Consider the following 17,488-nt stretch of genomic DNA (forward strand, 5'->3'; position numbering starts at 1 on the left):
GGTTCTAAAATCGGCTCAAAATATCTATCATATTTGATATCCTTCTACTGGATAGATTCATGAGGATAAAAGAATGCAGGTAGTGACCATCATAAACTTGCAATTTTCTGTTAAATCTATCAACTAAAATCTGCAGACTGGCTCTGACTTTAGGCAACTAGTGTAAACTTCTCCTGACAATAAATTGTCAGAAAATTGGGGCAAAAATTGTGTAGTGTATTCCAGCTTTTACAGTTTTCTGAAGGTTCTAAATAAAGTTTAAATTAAATTGTTACAAAATAATAACAATAATGTAGGCCTATAAAAACAGTTTTTGTGCTACAATTTTGAGAACATTTTGTTTTGAAAATTGTATTTCTGAATGTTCAAAACATCCAGGTTTTTAAACATTTCAAGTTATGTATATGCATAGATATTATTATTATTGTTATGCAAACGTTCAGAGAGCGATGCAAACATGGAAACATTATTTCTGTCACATCAGTGTTCTCTGAACATTCTGAAACAAGTAGTAACATTTAAAAAGTGTTAAACAAATGTCCAACTAAAGCCATTTTAGTTGAACAATGAATAAATATTTTGAGAATATTATTAAAGACCAGAATGAACGTATTATTAATGTTACTGGTAGAATGTTTGCTCATAAGTTTGAGAGAATCTTGCAAGAACATTACACTTTTGAGACAACAAGCTTGGAAAGACATGAGGGAGAGGAAATAATGAAAGAATTTACATTTTTGGGTTAACTATTACTTTAAAACATCCCTATAATCATTGTAGAGACACAGACACCCAGTTCCTCTCAAATATGGAGTTGAGCTTGTATGGTTCTTGTCAGTGTGTGTATATAATTGTGGTTATAAAGAGTGTGTGTGTGTTAAGCATCTGTAAACAGACCTTCAGCAGTGTGTACACTTCCTTTTGTCACTGTGATCTCAAACAAGAAGTGCAGACTTTTCTGCTCTGTCACATCTGGTTGCATAAACAGTGAAGCTGTAACAGCTTTCGAGACAGTCCCTTTGAGGTTTTGGGAACTATGCATGTCATGGTCATGGTGTTGGTGTGACAAGCATACAGACCCCACATTACTGCAGAAGAGTCCTCGTCTGCCACCCCATGGCTAAACGAAACCAAATCATAACAGTTCGTCCACGACCATCACCTTCATGTATCACTAAAAAAGACATTTTGGCTTAGTTTGACTGATGTTATTGACATTCCAACAAGGAAATATTCTGCATGTAATGCAGGTACATTTAGTTCTGAGGATGTTTTTCCTCTAAGAGCAGTGTGATAAATTGGCTGGGTCAAGCTGAATCTGTTAAACATGAGGAAAGGTGATTGCTACCGAGCTGGCAGAGATGGACATCAAACTCATTACTCTGTTCTTTGCAAAGACTCATTGCCATTTGCATCTCTGCTGTCACATTAGTCATAAGGATGAAGAACATTACTTTCTAAGAAATCTGCTTATGGACTTATAGATACAAACATGGCTGGAACAAATCAAATGATTAATGTAAAAATACAAAATATTGACAATGGACAGAAGGAATAGCTAAACAAGGAAACTGGAATACTATTTGCCTTCCTTAGACCTAAAGTATGCCACATATAGGGCATACTGTAAACACTACATCTGTTTTTGATTGCTCTAATGTACATCTACAATCTTCCTTCTACATAGAGCGTACTAAATACTAATGCTCACTAGTACGTTTAGCAATGTACACTAATAACAATACATAGGCTAATACATTATAACGCACATTGTACTGCCTATCATATCGATCTCAGTTAATTGTATTAAAATGAAGCAAGTGCAAAAATACCAACCATGCAACCTGAGAGAGAGAGAGAGAGAGAGAGAGAGAGAGAGAGAGAGAGAGAGAGAGAGAGAGAGAGAGAGAGAGAGAGAGAGAGAGAAAGAGAAAGAGAAAGAGAGAGAGAGATCATGTTGGACGATTTTGCCATCTAGTGGACATGGACAAAAATACATTATTGTTTTCTTTTTTTTTTACATTAATTCAGCTAGGTTAAAATTGGTTATGGAAGACTATTTTAAATACTAGTGAACTTCCACAATCTATCGAAGTACCAAAAGACTGTCTGAAGATTATTCTTTTTTTATATCTTTAGTAAACATTACTTGCATTAATCTGCAATACATAGAACAACATACAATTACAATCTTGATCGTTTCATGGTTTTCGTGTCACATGCCAGAAAAGTGGTTTGAAACATTTGCATGGATGAATCTTTAAATATTCCAGCTTGCTTGGAAAAAATACATATTAAAAGGTATTTTGATTTTCAAAACCATATTTCCGTTCACAAAAATCCAAATTATTAACATTAACACATACATACAAGCACACAAAGATTCTCCCAGTTTTATTCACATTTACCAAAATAAAACAAAGGATCTATACGCCAGAGATGGGACCAAGTCACACATGTGCAAGTCTCAAGTAAGTCTCAAGTCTTAACCTTCAAGTATCAAGTAAGTCCCAAGTATTTTTTTCTTGGGCAAGTCAAGTCAAGTCAAGTCACAAGCTATGTCAAGTCAAGTCCAAGTCAAGTCACCTTAATATTGTTATTTTACTTGCAGAATCTGATCTTAATAAAGTTAAAAGACAAGATATAGGTAACTGTCAGTAAATTAAAATAATTTGGATTTGCATTGTAAATACTCATGTTCAGTAAAATACATCATGGAATCAAACAAAATTGTAACTTCCTAAAATTATTTATTTTTCACTTCTGCCAACAGTGTATGAAATGTTTTACATTTTCAACATTGAGTCCATAAAACTAAACATCCAACAGAATCCTCTCTGAACACCTCTCACTCTCTCTCTCTCACTCTCTCTCTCTCTCTCAAACACAGTTTACATACAACATTAAACTTTGTTACATTTCTCCTCTCTCTCTCTCTCTCTCTCTCACACACACACACACACTCTCTCTCTCTCCCTCACACACACTCTCTCTCTCTCTCTCTCTCTCTCTCTCTCAGAGTATAGAATATAAATATGACATATTTTCAGTTGTTTCATACTTTTTTGTTATGTACAGTACAGACCAAAAGTTTGGACACACCTTCTCATTCAAAGAGTTTTCTTTATTTTCATGACTATGAAAATTGTAGATTCACACTGAAGGCATCAAAACTATGAATTAACACATGTGGAATTATATACATAACAAAAAAGTGTGAAACAATCGAAAATATGTGATATTCTTGGTTCTTCAAAGTAGCCACTTTTTGCTTTGATTACTGCTTTGCACACTCTTGGCATTCTCTTGATGAGCTTCAAGAGGTAGTCACCTGAAATGGTCTTCCAACAGTCTTGAAGGAGTTCCCAGAGAGATGCTTAGCACTTGTTGGCCCTTTTGCCTTCTGTCTGTGGTCCAGCTCACCCCTAAACCATCTCGATTGGGTTCAGGTCCGGTGACTGTGGAGGCCAGGTCATCTGGCGCAGCACCCCATCACTCTCCTTCTTGTTCAAATAGCCCTTGATGCCTTCAGTGTGACTCTACAATTTACATAGTCATGAAAATAAAGAAAACTCTTTGAATGAGAAGGTGTGTCCAAACTTTTGGTCTCTACTGTACATAACAAAAAAGTATGAAACAACTTAAAATACGTCATATTTATATTCTGTACTGTGTATATATTTATATATATATATATATATATATATATATATATATATATATATATATATATATATATATATATGCACTTCTCCATTAGTTTTTCTGATTAATTGTTTTGCTCTATGAGAAAGACAAGGTAACAAAATATTCGGGGCTTATGCCCCCTTAGCCCAGCCCTAGCGCCGCCCCTGGAATGCGTTTTTTTGACGGCCTGCTAGCGGATCATTAGGGGCCGTTCACATCACGTCTTTTGCGCGCGCAAGTTCGTTATTTCCAATGTAGGCGCGCGGTATGCGCGCTCGTAATGGAAGCAACGCGCTCACGACGCGCACCGCATCGAGTTAAAAACATCTAAACTTTTCAGAATGCCGCAAGCGCACCGCAGGTCATGTGACAATAACTAACCAATCAGCTTCATCCTTTCCGTATCAACGTTGAAAGCTCAGCTAAGAAGAAGGAACAGCTGATCATAGCTGTATATGGATTGCCATTTTGAAATGAATTTAGTAGCAGAGCTACTGCGAGTGATTTTTAGTGCTGCAAATCCATTTATCCTTTTCTGAAATTTCTGCGTCTTCATTGAGAGAGAGCGTGTCATGGATGCTTAGCAACGACAGACGCCCCAGGAGCACTTCTGCCTGAGCGCTTTGGAAAGAGGGAGAAAGCGGCGCGACTAGCGTTTTCCACGCGTTTTTAGGCGCGAACTATTGAAGACAAAAGCGATGACCCTCGGTACCTCTCAGGCTGACATGTTGATGTGATGTGATCATACCTGTCAAGTTTTGAATTTGAAAATAAGGGAAATTTTCCGGCGCCCACCGCAAGCAGTCCCACCACCCCAACAAAGCTCCGTATCCCTTACATTTTAAGACAGGTGTTATAGCCCAAATGAAAACACAAAAGGGTATATATGAAGAGCATTTATTTAAAGGCTTATTTGCATATTTTCTGTTAATTTAACATTGCTTGTCTTTACATTTACATTTTATTTTCATTCCACACATTCTTTTCATTTCATATTGCTTTTCTTTTACAGTTTTTCTTTTTATTTCACATAACTTTTCTTTTACTCTTTTAGTGAGTTGTTGTACAAATTTGTTGCAGACTTTGCATTCTTTAAAAAAGTAAATTCGCTGTCCCATTTATCCTGGTATTTACACATGGGTTTTGGTTTTTTGGCAGGTGTGCCTTCACTCTCTATCGTAGCATCCATCATCCGTCTCGGTTTTTTCTTTTGTTGTTGTTGTTTTTCCCGCGTTATAACTCATGTCACCTGACCTCACACACCCCTCGCGACAGGCTACTTACAGGTGGCAGTTATCGCGAGACTAGTGACAGAGCTCAGATTGGGAATGTTTTTATTATTATTATTTTATTAATAACGCAGGTTAAAATAAAAAATAAAAAAATACGGGAGATTTACGGGAAAATACTAATACGGGAGGACGGCGGGAAAGAAGGGTAAAATACGTGACTTTCCCGGCCAAAACGGGATACTTGACAGGTATGGATGTGATATCTGATTTAAGTGGGCGTGGTGTGTGTAAGGTAGAGAGGGCATGACTGATGATAGTGTCCTGATCCAGTCACGACGCTATTCTCAGCCTGCGCTCCAGCTGAGTAATCAACTTTATTTTAAAAAATAATTTATATATTTTATATTCAAACTGAAAACATGATGTGATTAAAACTCAAGTCATTCAAGTCATCGTGTCTCAAGTCAAGTCAAGTCCCGAGTCTTTAACTTCCAAGTCCGAGTCAAGTCTCAAGTCCTAAAAATAGCGACTCGAGTCCAAGTCACCAAGTCACAAGTCCCCATGTCTGCTATACGCACTTAAACGTGCACAACAATTAAAGCTGCGGTAGGGAACTTTTGACGCTCTAGCGGTGAATAAACAGAACTGCTTGCGTCTTGCGGAAGAACATCGTAGCCGGAACTACTTCTCTCTGTTTATGTCTATGAAGAATCACAAAGGTACTGGGTTACTCCGCCGCGGTATCCCCGAAGCAATCTAAAATAGTCCGAATATAAACACTTATTATAAGTGCACCCTAGTGATTCAGGACAAGCCAAAAACACGGTTTGGAAAATGGTGTACTCGCTTATTATGTTAATTTTTCTACATTTTGAACACAAACAAAGTTACGGACCGCAGCTATGATTGGTTATTTTTTACCGGGAGCGATGGAGTTTCTGCAAATGGCAATAGGACCACTGGGAGGAGCCAGAGGAGCTTGATTTTTTTCACAGATTATCTCTCATATTCTACTGTCAAGACATAATGACAGGTTTAATAAATATGTAAAAAATATTTTTTTTACAAAAGTTCCTTACAGCACCTTTAACTTAGATATATTGTGCACATCAAAGTTCCTGTCTCTTCTTCAATATGATATTCTGCACAAGCACTGTGGCTTCCTTTCGGATGTCATCTACGGGCTCTTCCAGCTTCCAGAAAACCCACCACCTGGCCCTCAGGACTCACCAGAATATTTCAGAAGTTCCAGTTCAGGTTTCTCTGTACTAAATGTATCTATCTATGTATCTATCTATGTATATATCTATCTATCTATATACAGTACAGACCAAAAGTTTGGACACACCTTCTCACTGAAAGAGTTTTCTTTATTTTCATGACTATGAAAATTGTAGATTCACACTGAAGGCATCAAAACTATGAATTGACACATTTGGAACTATATATGGAATTATATACATAACAAAAAAGTGTGAAACAACTGAAAATATGTCATATTCTAGGTTCTTCAAAGTAGCCGCCTTTTGCTTTGATTACTGCTTTGCACACTCTTGGCATTCTCTTGATGAGCTTCAAGAGGTAGTCACCTGAAATGGTCTTCCAACAGTCTTGAAGGAGTTCCCCGGGAGATGCTTAGCACTTGTTGGCCCTTTTGCCTTCTGTCTGCGGTCCAGCTCACCCCTAAACCATCTCGATTGGGTTCAGATCTGGTGACTGTGGAGGCCAGGTCATCTGGTGCAGCACCCCATCACTCTCCTTCTTGGTCAAATAGCCCTTGATGCCTTCAGTGTGACTCTACAATTTTCAAAGTCATGAAAATAAAGAAAACTCTTTGAATGAGAAGGTGTGTCCAAACTTTTGGTCTGTACTGTATATATATATATATATATATATATATATATATATATATATATATATATATATATATATATACACACACACACACACACACACACACACACAGACACATAATTGGGACAAAAGCCCAAGACCCACCTTAAACCTGCCTGATACTTTATTTTCAACTTTTTGATTATTTCCTTATTTTGTTTTACAAAAAAAAAAAAAAAAAAGCTTTTATGATGTGATTTGAAAAGGACGACAAAAAGTTGGCAATAAGGGGCACATCTGTACAATAATGCATTTTCAAAAGGCTACTGCAACTAGATTGGACAAAAGTATAATACAAATACATTTAAATAGTTCAGTAGAAAAGTAGCCATAAACTTTATACATACAGAACAAGACAAAATATTAAGAAATATTACATATAGTTCTGATAAAAATTTACATTTAATGCATTTTTATTTAATTTCAGCGACCAAGTATTTTAAAGTGTCCTTTTTTTACATGGTAAGCAGCACAAAGATGCTAACATTACATACCTGTTGTAAAGGTAGGGTGAGTTCTTTCTTCTGTCTAGAAGCCCCATTGGTTTGGTTGTGGACATCTCATAGAGTAAAGCTAATACTGAGATCTTGTATGAAGTCACCCAATCCTTTATACCCATATATATATATATATATATATATAGGCATGAACAACCCCATTTGTCATCATGCACACTGGCCATGGCAGGTGCAGTGAAGTCTATAATTTAATAACGACAATAATACGCTGTTATAGCATAAGCTAAAATAAATGGTCAAATATAACGTTAATAAACGGCGTTTTAGATGCAATAATGGCAATTTGAAACCACTCTTACATGTGGAAATCTATAATAATAACCACTATGTTTGAAGCGTTAGATTAGTAATAATAGTGAACACAATAACATAGAATATTTGCTAAAAACCTGATGGAAGTTTCTTTTAAAATACCCTCCATTTCTGTCAGTTCTGTTCACGTTTCAGGGCGCGGTGTAGAGCACAGACGAATCGATTATGTTTTGGTGCTGTTCCTAATGTGCTGTTCTTGTGAACCGTTCATTGCAATGAGCTTACGGTTTAGAACGCGATGCAGAGCGCAGATACATCGATTCCCGTTGGCGCCTACAGAAATAAGCTCTGACAACAACGGTTTTATTTATTTGTCAACATATAACTTATTATAATTTGACATAATTAAGTTATAACTCAGATAATTATATAAATATTCCTGAGACGAATTGCGGTAATCTTGTTTAATAGTTGAATCAGGGGTGTGTAAATAATGAAGAACGTTATTTTCATTTGACATACGATAGAGGTCGCCAATGGTCAGAATATTTCTGTTGCATGGCACGATGTTACTGTTTTTATACAGTCTGGGTGTTAAAGACAGTTATCTGAAAGTAAGATTTTCACATGGTCTATGTGCAGGTGAGAGAGAAGAGCAGTGATGCTGGCTGGATTCACACTTAACCTGATGGGGACTTAATGATATTAATATATCTTGGGAATTTATTGATCTGTACACAAGCACTAAAACTGGTTCAAAAACAACTTTATCTTACAGTTTGGCAACACCATTTATGTTACTAAACAACAATGTTGATTCTGATCAACACACAATCTTTAATTTTGACTTAACTTGATCTAAACGTACTGATCAATTTTTGATTGTCATCTTTTAGAGCAGCAACAATGACCTGTGACTCAAGTGACACCATTAATTATACAGTATCGGTTTATCCATTAATAATAAACATTACTTAGGTGGTATACAAATAAATACATATTTAACAATACTTATATTTTATCACAACAAACTAATTTAACCTAGGATCAAACAATCATGCTAAGATTATTAAACCACACAAATACAAAACAATTCCATTCCATGAAGTGTAATAAATATAGCATGAAGAACTCCGAGTACTCTCATGCCGCTGCACTATTGGAGGTAAGAGATGATTGGCTGTTTGGTTTGCGTCACAGGGTTTCCACTGCTCTGATTGGCTGAGAACGCTTCATTACAGTCGCATAGCGAGCGATCCTGGACCTGGTGCGGCTGTGAACCGCGACTGAAAATGAAGAGTTAGCCGTTCATAAGCAATGGCCAGGCTGTCTGTACATACGGCTGGGTGACTCCCCGCGGTGTCCTGGAGTTGCTATGAAGGTACAGTCATTTCTCATCATACTCTTTTAGTTTTGAACTTGTTTATTTATTGGCTGTGCGTATCATGCTAGCATTAATAATATGCTGCCTTTGCTATCAGCTCGAGAAGTAACAACTGGTTTCCAGTTTAGCATTTCATGCATGTTTGCGTTGTGTGATGTTTGTGCATTGATGACCTCTTAAATATATGTGTATCAATCAGCATCTAGCTATTAATATCATTTATGTGTTGAATATCAGTATTCAAGTGTTAAATGCAATGATCATTAATGTGGCTGTTTGTTTTTAACTCTTCTGCTCTCATGTTTCTATCTGTTGGGAGGTGAGACCCAGCAACAGGACCGACCCTTCACTGTGCCACACAATGACAATTGGGAGTTGATTATCATGTTGGCTCCCTATGAAAATAAAAACACCATGGTTACTCTGTTGAGTGTCACTAAGAGCTCCGGCTGCAGTCAGAAGTCATTTAAAGCACAGTAATCTCTTATTATGGCTTAGCACTATTCCCATCCGTCTCTAATGGGATTGATCTCAGTCAATGGGAACTATTTCAGGGCAGGACATTCTGAATGTTGAATAATAAGGCACAGCAGCTCAGACTTACAGTTGTTATTTTGCCCACACACTCACATTTGCAATTTTAACACAGAGTTTTAATTAGAGGTGCAACAATATATTGCATAATACAAAAATGCAATAATACGTATTGTGGATAGCAACAATATGTATCATGTATCATGTACCATTGACATAAATTAGGTTTAAAACGATTTCATTTAGGTCTTTAATCTTATGTACCGGTAAATAAAGATCAATGCACATATAAAGAGTGCATCAAATATGATAAACCTAGAAGCTCACACATTTGAGTTCCCTTGTTTATTAAAGTTTACAAGAAACGGCAGTTCTAAACACCTGTTCTTTATCCTATTTATGCGAAATTATTTTGAGTAAAGATTCTGAGGGCACATGCATTGAAAAAAAAAATTTGAACGTATAATTTAGAATAATAAACACTGCAATCATCTATTAAGAAAAATAGTCCATTTTGATTTCACAGTGGCTTTAATTATTATTAATGAATTGCATATAAAATGCATTAATAAATGACAAAAATAAACCTTTTTAATGTATGTAGTCAGGGACAGAGTGTTAACATATCTAACGAATTCTGTATTTTAGCAATGCAGAATTATGGATATTTCTATTCTGGTTAACCAACAGTACCTTTTGTTTCCTGGTTAAGTAATAATCTCTGAATAAAGTATCATTTGAAATGTCATGGGACATAAAAATTGTATAAAAAAAAGTATAATTTGATAATGTCATGAAAGTATTGTATCACGAGGTCAGTATTGTGTATTGAATTATGACTTGTGTGTATTGTTATACTCCTACTCTTAATACAAGCTCAGAGGTTTGAAGAAGACTTTTGAACATCGCTTTCTTTGTATGTTTTTAAAGTCTGTTGTTTTCTGTGCAGGCGGGGGCCTCGTCCATGTGGGCATCATGCTGTGGTCTGCTGAATGAGGTGATGGGTACCGGAGCCGTGAGAGGGCAGCAGCCAGGATTTGGGGCAGGTGCGGGCCCGTTTCGTTTCGCTCCCACTGCAGGATACTCCACATACCCGCCCACCAACTCCACCAGCACCAGTCTGGTGTGTCAGGCCTGTGGACAAGCCTTCTCTGTCTTTAGGAGGAGGGTAGGTCGACCTGCACACCTGCCACTGCCATTCAATCTCATTCTTTTGCATATTGAACCTTAAAACTTTTCTTATATAAAGGACACCATGAAACACTTTGACAAACACAATTTTCTTTGTCATGTTGACATATGTCCTACTGAATCAGGAAGTTGGGCCCATGTTGACAGGCTTGTACTTGTTTTAAACAAAATTGGAGTCATAGCCTGACTTAAAAGGTTAGTGGGTGGTATTCATTCTGTTAGGAATATAATTTGATCTGACAAACATGTTGATACTATCCTGCATGCAAGATGAGTCCTCAATATTTTTTGCCTATTTTCCAAAATAGAGAAAGACTACATTTTTAAAATCTACTAAAATGTTTTTGGACAATTTTAGGTATATGGTAACACATATTAGATGACATCGAATGTAACTTGAATGAATGAATGAATGGTGCACTTATATAGCGTTTTATTGTGTATTGTTGTACACCCAAAGCGCTTTAAACTCATGTGGGGGGGGGGGGTCTCTCCTCAACCACCAACTTGCATGGACTTAAATGCACGAATCTTTTTATTTTTGCAAATAAATGAAAATTTATTCTAGACAAAATAAGTAGGACTTTAGTACATCTTTGAAATATGGTTTAAATTTACTTCTGACAATATCAAGCATTTATGGTAAACTAAAACTGGATGCAGTGTCGATTGTCTGTCATGTATTTAAATGTATTTGTAGTTACACATTTGTAATAATGAAGTTGTATTTTACTAAATTTTATATTAAATTTAAATGTAATATTGAGTAACACACTACAGTTAAAATGACAATTATTTTACACTTATAACCCTGCATTTCATCCGTTTGATTCAGCGCAGATTCTCTCTTTTCTCCACTGTAGCACATCTGTTGTGACTGTAAGAAGAGTTTTTGTTCGCTGTGTTCGGTACTTCAGGAAAACCTGCGCAGATGCACGACTTGTCATCTGCTGAAGGGCACTTCCTTCCAGCGTCCACAGCTCATGCGTCTGCGTGTTAAAGACTTGCGGCAGTACCTCACACTACGCAACATTAACACTGATACCTGCAGGTACTTTTGTACAGATGTTAGAAAGTGAGCATTATTAATGATAAGGTATATTATGACAATACTGTTAGTGTTTTTGAGATGTTTGAATGCTTTCTTAGGGAGAAGGAGGACCTTGTGGATTTGGTACTTTGCCACCAAGGCACAGAAAGTGAGGATGATCCAGACACGCCGTCTCTGCAGACACACCCCCTGTATAGCCAACCACCTTCAACTGAAGAGCCCACATCCCCTCTCTCAGCTCTCACTTCAACTCACAGAGAACCAATCAGTAGGAGCAACAGCTCGGAGTCCACCAATCAGGTGTGTCCTGTATTAATTTGGAATAGGTAGTGATTTGTCTCATTTAAAAAGCGTCAAGTATTTCGATATGCAGTCTTACAGTAAAAGGAGTACTTATACAGCAAAAGTGTATAACTGCACCTGTTCCTAAATATTTGTTGAATTAAGCGCTGTCAGAGTTTCCAGTGTTGGCTGCTCCATTAAATTAAATGTTTAATATACATTACAGCTTGACTGCAGGTTTAAAAACAGTGAAATGTTATATTTAAGGAAATTAAAGTATAAGGCAAAATTAAATATATCTAACTTGGTGATAATTGCAAACAGAAAATCAGAGAAAAACATTGGACCTTATGAGAAAAAATTATTTAATTTAAATTTGAGAATCATGATAAAAAAAATGTCCTCTTACATTGTGAATCTAAATTTATGCATTTAGCAGACGCTTTTATCCAAACCGACTTACAGTGCATTCAGGCTATACATTTTTACCTCTCATGTATTCCCGGGGAATCGAACCCCCAACCTTGATAGCGCAATGCTCTACCAACTGAGCTACAGGAACACTGATATCTAATATTAGATTTTCTTCAACAGTTCTCCTCACAAAAGGAAATTAGATTTCAAACAGATCTGATAACAGAAACACAGTCACAGTGTGAGCAGGGCAGGTAGACAACATAATCAGATATTCTGTATGGTGATTAATGATAAATATTGTTTTTCACATATCACCCAGCTCTAGTTTGGAACAACACATTTGCATACATTGCAGAATACATGTTTTTATATATATGCACTTGAATCAAGCTTCTTATGAGTGTTAAATGAATTGCAAGTAATATGCTTGTTTTTCCTTAAATTACTTAATTTGTATTACATTTTATTAATTTAATTAAAACATTACACAGTTGAATGAAAAGTGTGAAAAAGTGTTCTTTTTCGATAAGATGATAACTGTACAGCACTTAATTGAACATGCAATATGACAAAACCATTTGATCATAATAGCATAGTGCTGTTTGAAACATAATACTTGCTCTATGTTCCTAACGTCCTACTAAGTAGGAAGCATATACTCCGATACAAGAGCAGTATGATGCAGTATATGTCAAACATGGTCTGTTCTTCAGCTGATCCAGAGAGCAGAAGTGTAAAATCAGTTAATTCTCTAAAGGCATGTGGCAGAACTGGTTTGGCTTTGGAAGTGCACTTCAACCCATTCATACCACTATGAACAAAAACAAAAACTGAAATGATGCCAAACTTGAAAGATACAGGTGCATCTTGTTATGTTTCTAACCCGAGGGAAATCCATCGGGTTAGAATCTAATGCACATTCCTTATACTAATTAGCATTTGTAAACCATTTGCTCTTACCTCTGAGATCCGGATATGAGACGAAAAGACTTGGAATCCTCCCCGGCATCTTACATTAAGTTTGTTTATCTTTTAATTACTGAAAATTAAGCAAACTGTTTTTGGCGAACAAAGGGAATTTACTATTAAAATTAAAACATGGAAGAAATGTATTCCTTAAAAAATTGTTTGTTTCATTTTAGTAGTAGTAACGTTAGTAAGCTATGTACGTTCTACTGAAAAATAGACTTCAAAACAAACCAGACCTTTGTTTTGACGGGTTGCCGTGAATACCTTTACAAATCTGTGCATGTGATATGATGCTTTTGCTTAAATGAAATGGTCAAATGCTCATGAAGTGACTCTCAGAGGAGTTCTGGAGATTTTCTTCATGTGTTTTCGTGCTCATTTAGTGAGACGGCAGACGCTGAAATCACCGCTAGCGTCATTCCACGTTAAACTTGTGAAGTCCGTTTTTATGGATGGATTCCGCGATTCCATCCGCGTTTTCCACTTCACGTAAATCATAGGGCCCTATTATCATACCAGCACAATGTATACTTTCACACTTTAACTACTTCAGTTTGTGTGCATTGAAATTGTATAATACACGAGTTTCACAATTTGAGTTGAATTACTGAAATAAATTAACTTTTCCATGACATTCTAATTTATTGAGATGCACCTGTACTTCCTACTTATTTACTTGTGGCAGGAATCCTTGCTATAGCTATAAGGGGCTTAGCATTGATGGCTAATTATACTTTTTTCTGTGTAAACATTCCTTGCTGATAGGATATTGAGGACACCACTTCAGTCTCACTCCTTAACCTTGACCAGACAGAACACATTCCTGAGGTGAGTTAGGTCACTTAGTGAAAACTAAAAGGAATAACATGGTCCTTTCCGGTAATTATTGAATATAATAATTTCTTAAATTGCATTGACAATATGACTATGTGTTTTTATCATCAGGTTAGTCCTCAGACACGGCGGCGAGCTAGAGCTTCTCTGTCAGACCTGTCATCTCTGGATGACGTGGAGCAGCTGAGCGTACGGCAGCTAAAGGAGATCCTGGCGAGGAACTTTGTGAGCTTCTCCGGCTGCTGTGAGAAGTGGGAGCTGGTGGAGCGCGTCAGGAGGCTTTACCGGGAGAACGAGGACAATCGCAAATCTAGTGAGTTCTAAACACGGCTCCATATTTAGAGCAGCACAAAGTCTAAGTTTCACTCTTTGTCCTAACTGCCAACTGTACGTAAATTGAAAAAAATAATAAAGAAAAACAATTGAAAAATATTCTTGAAAAAAAAAAAAAACATTTTTCCTAAAATGTATTTTTTCTTTTTTGTCTGTTAGTGGAAAATGTGAGCAACCCCATCACTGCAGGTAGGAAATGACTTCACAGTCTGACTTAAAGTTCATACAAAGACTAAAAATTGCCTTTTGAGTTGAGGTTTGGTATGATCAGCTTAGGTTTTGACAGTAAATTAAATAGATTGTTTAATTATTGAACTCCTAGCCGAGTCTAATAGCTGTGCTTTGCTCCTCCTGCTTAAGTGGTAGCTTATCCCCCTCCAATCTGCAATGGCGGAATCGGAGGTAAGGCTTGCGATTGGTAGAAAAGTTTCCTGGTCACATCCACCAGTGCACTGAAGTTTGTGATGTCATTGCACCTCAAACCCCTTCCCTGCATGGCCACTGCCGGATAGCATGTGCTCTCAAAGAAAAAAAAGTAGTGTCATTGTTTATACTGCAATAAATGATTAATAATGCATCTTACTGGTAGGGTTGAGGGTCATAAAAATGTATCTTCTGTGATGTTTTACCCCCATTATCCCATTCCATCTGTGCCCTTCATTAAGTATTATAATGTTGTATAACTAGGGTTCCAATAAACTGCATAATGCAAGAGTTGGGATGTAGTGATGCACCAAAATGATTATTATTATTTTTTCGTTACTGAAACAGTGATACTGATAAAAAGATAAATCAAAGGAAATCGTATGTGTAAAAAACAAAGTTTACATTGGCCTTTACTCAAGATCCTGTCCTTACCTGTAGTATTGAAACATCTCTCTCTCTCTCTCTCTCTCTCTCTCACTCTCTCACTGCAGATGGTTGCAAACCCCAGTTATCAAATGACGACAACCTGTGTCGCATCTGTATGGACGCGATAATAGACTGCGTGCTGCTGGAGTGCGGTCACATGGTCACCTGTACGAAATGCGGGAAGCGCATGAGCGAATGCCCTATCTGCAGACAATATGTTATCAGGGCTGTGCATGTTTTCAAGTCTTAATGCTGCTGGCAGAACATCCTGCTCCACCTGCAGACCATTTTGCATTAGAGACTCGTAAGAATGTGCACAGCAAGTGCCCTGTCTTTACATTGGATCAGTGTGGAAGATACAATTTTTATTTTGTTTCAGAAAGCCTTCAGACAGTGGTAATGTCTGTGTCAATAAGTGCTTCAATAAAAACATTCCGCAAGCTCTTCAAAGAGGCTCTGTAATAATATGCAATTGTTCAGCAGCAACACCTCACAGCCTTGACTTGATGTCCTACAGCTTTGAAGACATTCTGCTCACCTGTCGCATGCGAGCCCTGTGAGAAACTCAAAAGAATGAGAATAACTTGTGTGTTCATCATCACGCACCATAACTCAGGATGGAAGGATCTGAATGTTCCTGTTCTTTTATTTCCATTTTTGTTGCAACATCTGTGAATGGGCTTCTGTTTCCCGTTTGAATTGTGTAGAGATTTTGAACAAAGTTTTGGAGTTTCTTCAAGTTACATTGTACCTGCTTATAACTTGACACTGGTACCAATCAGTCAATGATTTCATAAGTGGCATAATGAACATGTTTTGTGGTCATTCTTCTCTGGATTCAGCAGTCCTGATTTTTTTTTTTTTTTTTTATTATTATATGACTTCCTTTCTCTTTCAAATGTCTTAAGAACATTTGCTTTTTCTCAGTCACCACTGTTCTTTTGGGTCATGCGACTTTTGAGTATGTGACTGGAAAACCAGCCTAGAAACCTGTTGTTAAATCAGTGTAAGTGGTGATAAATGAGAAGGGGTAGAACTGTTTCGTATGCAAAGTAGGACCATAAATGGGCACAGTGTAATTGTGAGTCAATATCATTTGTAAATGTGTAGTTTATGTAACAATAACTTAATCAAAATGCACAGTGTAAAATAAGAGGAATGATTTAAGTGCCAAAAGATGCATTTCTCTTTCTTCAGTGCACTACAGATGCTTTTTTCCGTAATTGTCAGTACTTGAATTGCTGTTTAAGTTGGGGAAACCTTAAAGATAATGAAATGAAAATAAGGACAACACTTGAGAGCGAGATGCCTATAGAAATTATCTACCCATACTTTGTAGCCATTTACTCACTTGTGTGATAAACCTTATTAAACATTGAATCATGGCACATTGCATAGTGCTGACAAGCATGAGCTGCACAAATGAATGCTTCATTCAGACACCACAACAATACCAGCCTCTCTTTTTGTGTGGCATTTTAGATTATGAGGGATTCATGCAATGCTATGCTATATATTCAAATTCATTACATCTTTGTTTAACCTGACATATCTTATTCCTGTGTGTATGTCTATTCAGATAAGTTTATTTTTCTAAAAATTAATTTGCTTTGTTTGGTCAGTTGATCTTTTACTTTAATATAGAATTAACAAACAAGACAAAGCAGTTTGTATGTTCTTAGTTACCCTTGTGATACTTAAAAGTGCTAAGAAAGATTTGTATTGCATTGTGAATCCTAAATGTCAAATTGATGTACTGTTTCATTTAAGTCCAGTTTTCTTTTTGAACACTTCTATTTTCCGACTTATATGAAATATTATAAAATGTTGCCTGCTTTAAGCAACATTTAAAATTGCATCTTTAATCTTAATACAGGTACATTTGTATATATTGATGTGCTTTTTTTTGTTTGTTTTTGGAAAATAACTGCACTTTTCAAATGTCTCACAGTAAAATCTTTCTTTTTTTTTATTATTACATACAAATATAAATAGCCGAATGTACATTAGAGTGTTTTAGATGGCAAACAATGCCTTAATTTATAGTGGTACAAGTATG

At 36.6% G+C, this 17,488-nt stretch overlaps 1 protein-coding gene across 2 annotated transcripts; it reads left to right on the top strand.

Moving 5' to 3' along the window:
• Window positions 1–8,828: 8,828 nt before the first annotated feature.
• LOC113107740 (E3 ubiquitin-protein ligase RNF34-like) lies at window positions 8,829–17,289 on the top strand. Of its 2 annotated transcripts, XM_026270434.1 has the most exons (9): window positions 8,829–8,963; window positions 10,450–10,668; window positions 11,555–11,742; window positions 11,841–12,042; window positions 14,176–14,238; window positions 14,356–14,557; window positions 14,737–14,766; window positions 14,938–14,979; window positions 15,495–17,289. In XM_026270434.1, exons 1-9 carry the CDS (start codon window positions 8,958–8,960, stop codon window positions 15,677–15,679), a joined length of 1,137 nt encoding a protein of 378 aa, XP_026126219.1. In that variant the 5' UTR covers window positions 8,829–8,957; the 3' UTR covers window positions 15,680–17,289. The 2 variants fall into 2 exon arrangements, with proteins under 2 accessions (XP_026126219.1, XP_026126220.1); XM_026270435.1 differs by lacking the exon at window positions 14,938–14,979.
• The last annotated feature ends 199 nt before the right edge of the window (window positions 17,290–17,488 follow it).

This window comes from Carassius auratus, chromosome 8, assembly GCF_003368295.1.
Source record: "Carassius auratus strain Wakin chromosome 8, ASM336829v1, whole genome shotgun sequence".
Lineage (NCBI taxonomy): Eukaryota > Metazoa > Chordata > Actinopteri > Cypriniformes > Cyprinidae > Carassius > Carassius auratus.

Excerpts from the sequence above, each read along its gene's own strand:
- LOC113107740 (XM_026270434.1), top strand. Across the intron at positions 14,239-14,355 it reads AGACAGAACACATTCCTGAG|GTTAGTCCTCAGACACGGCG; the intron begins GTGAGTTAGGTC and ends TTTTATCATCAG. Across the intron at positions 14,980-15,494 it reads CTGCAATGGCGGAATCGGAG|ATGGTTGCAAACCCCAGTTA; the intron begins GTAAGGCTTGCG and ends CTCTCACTGCAG.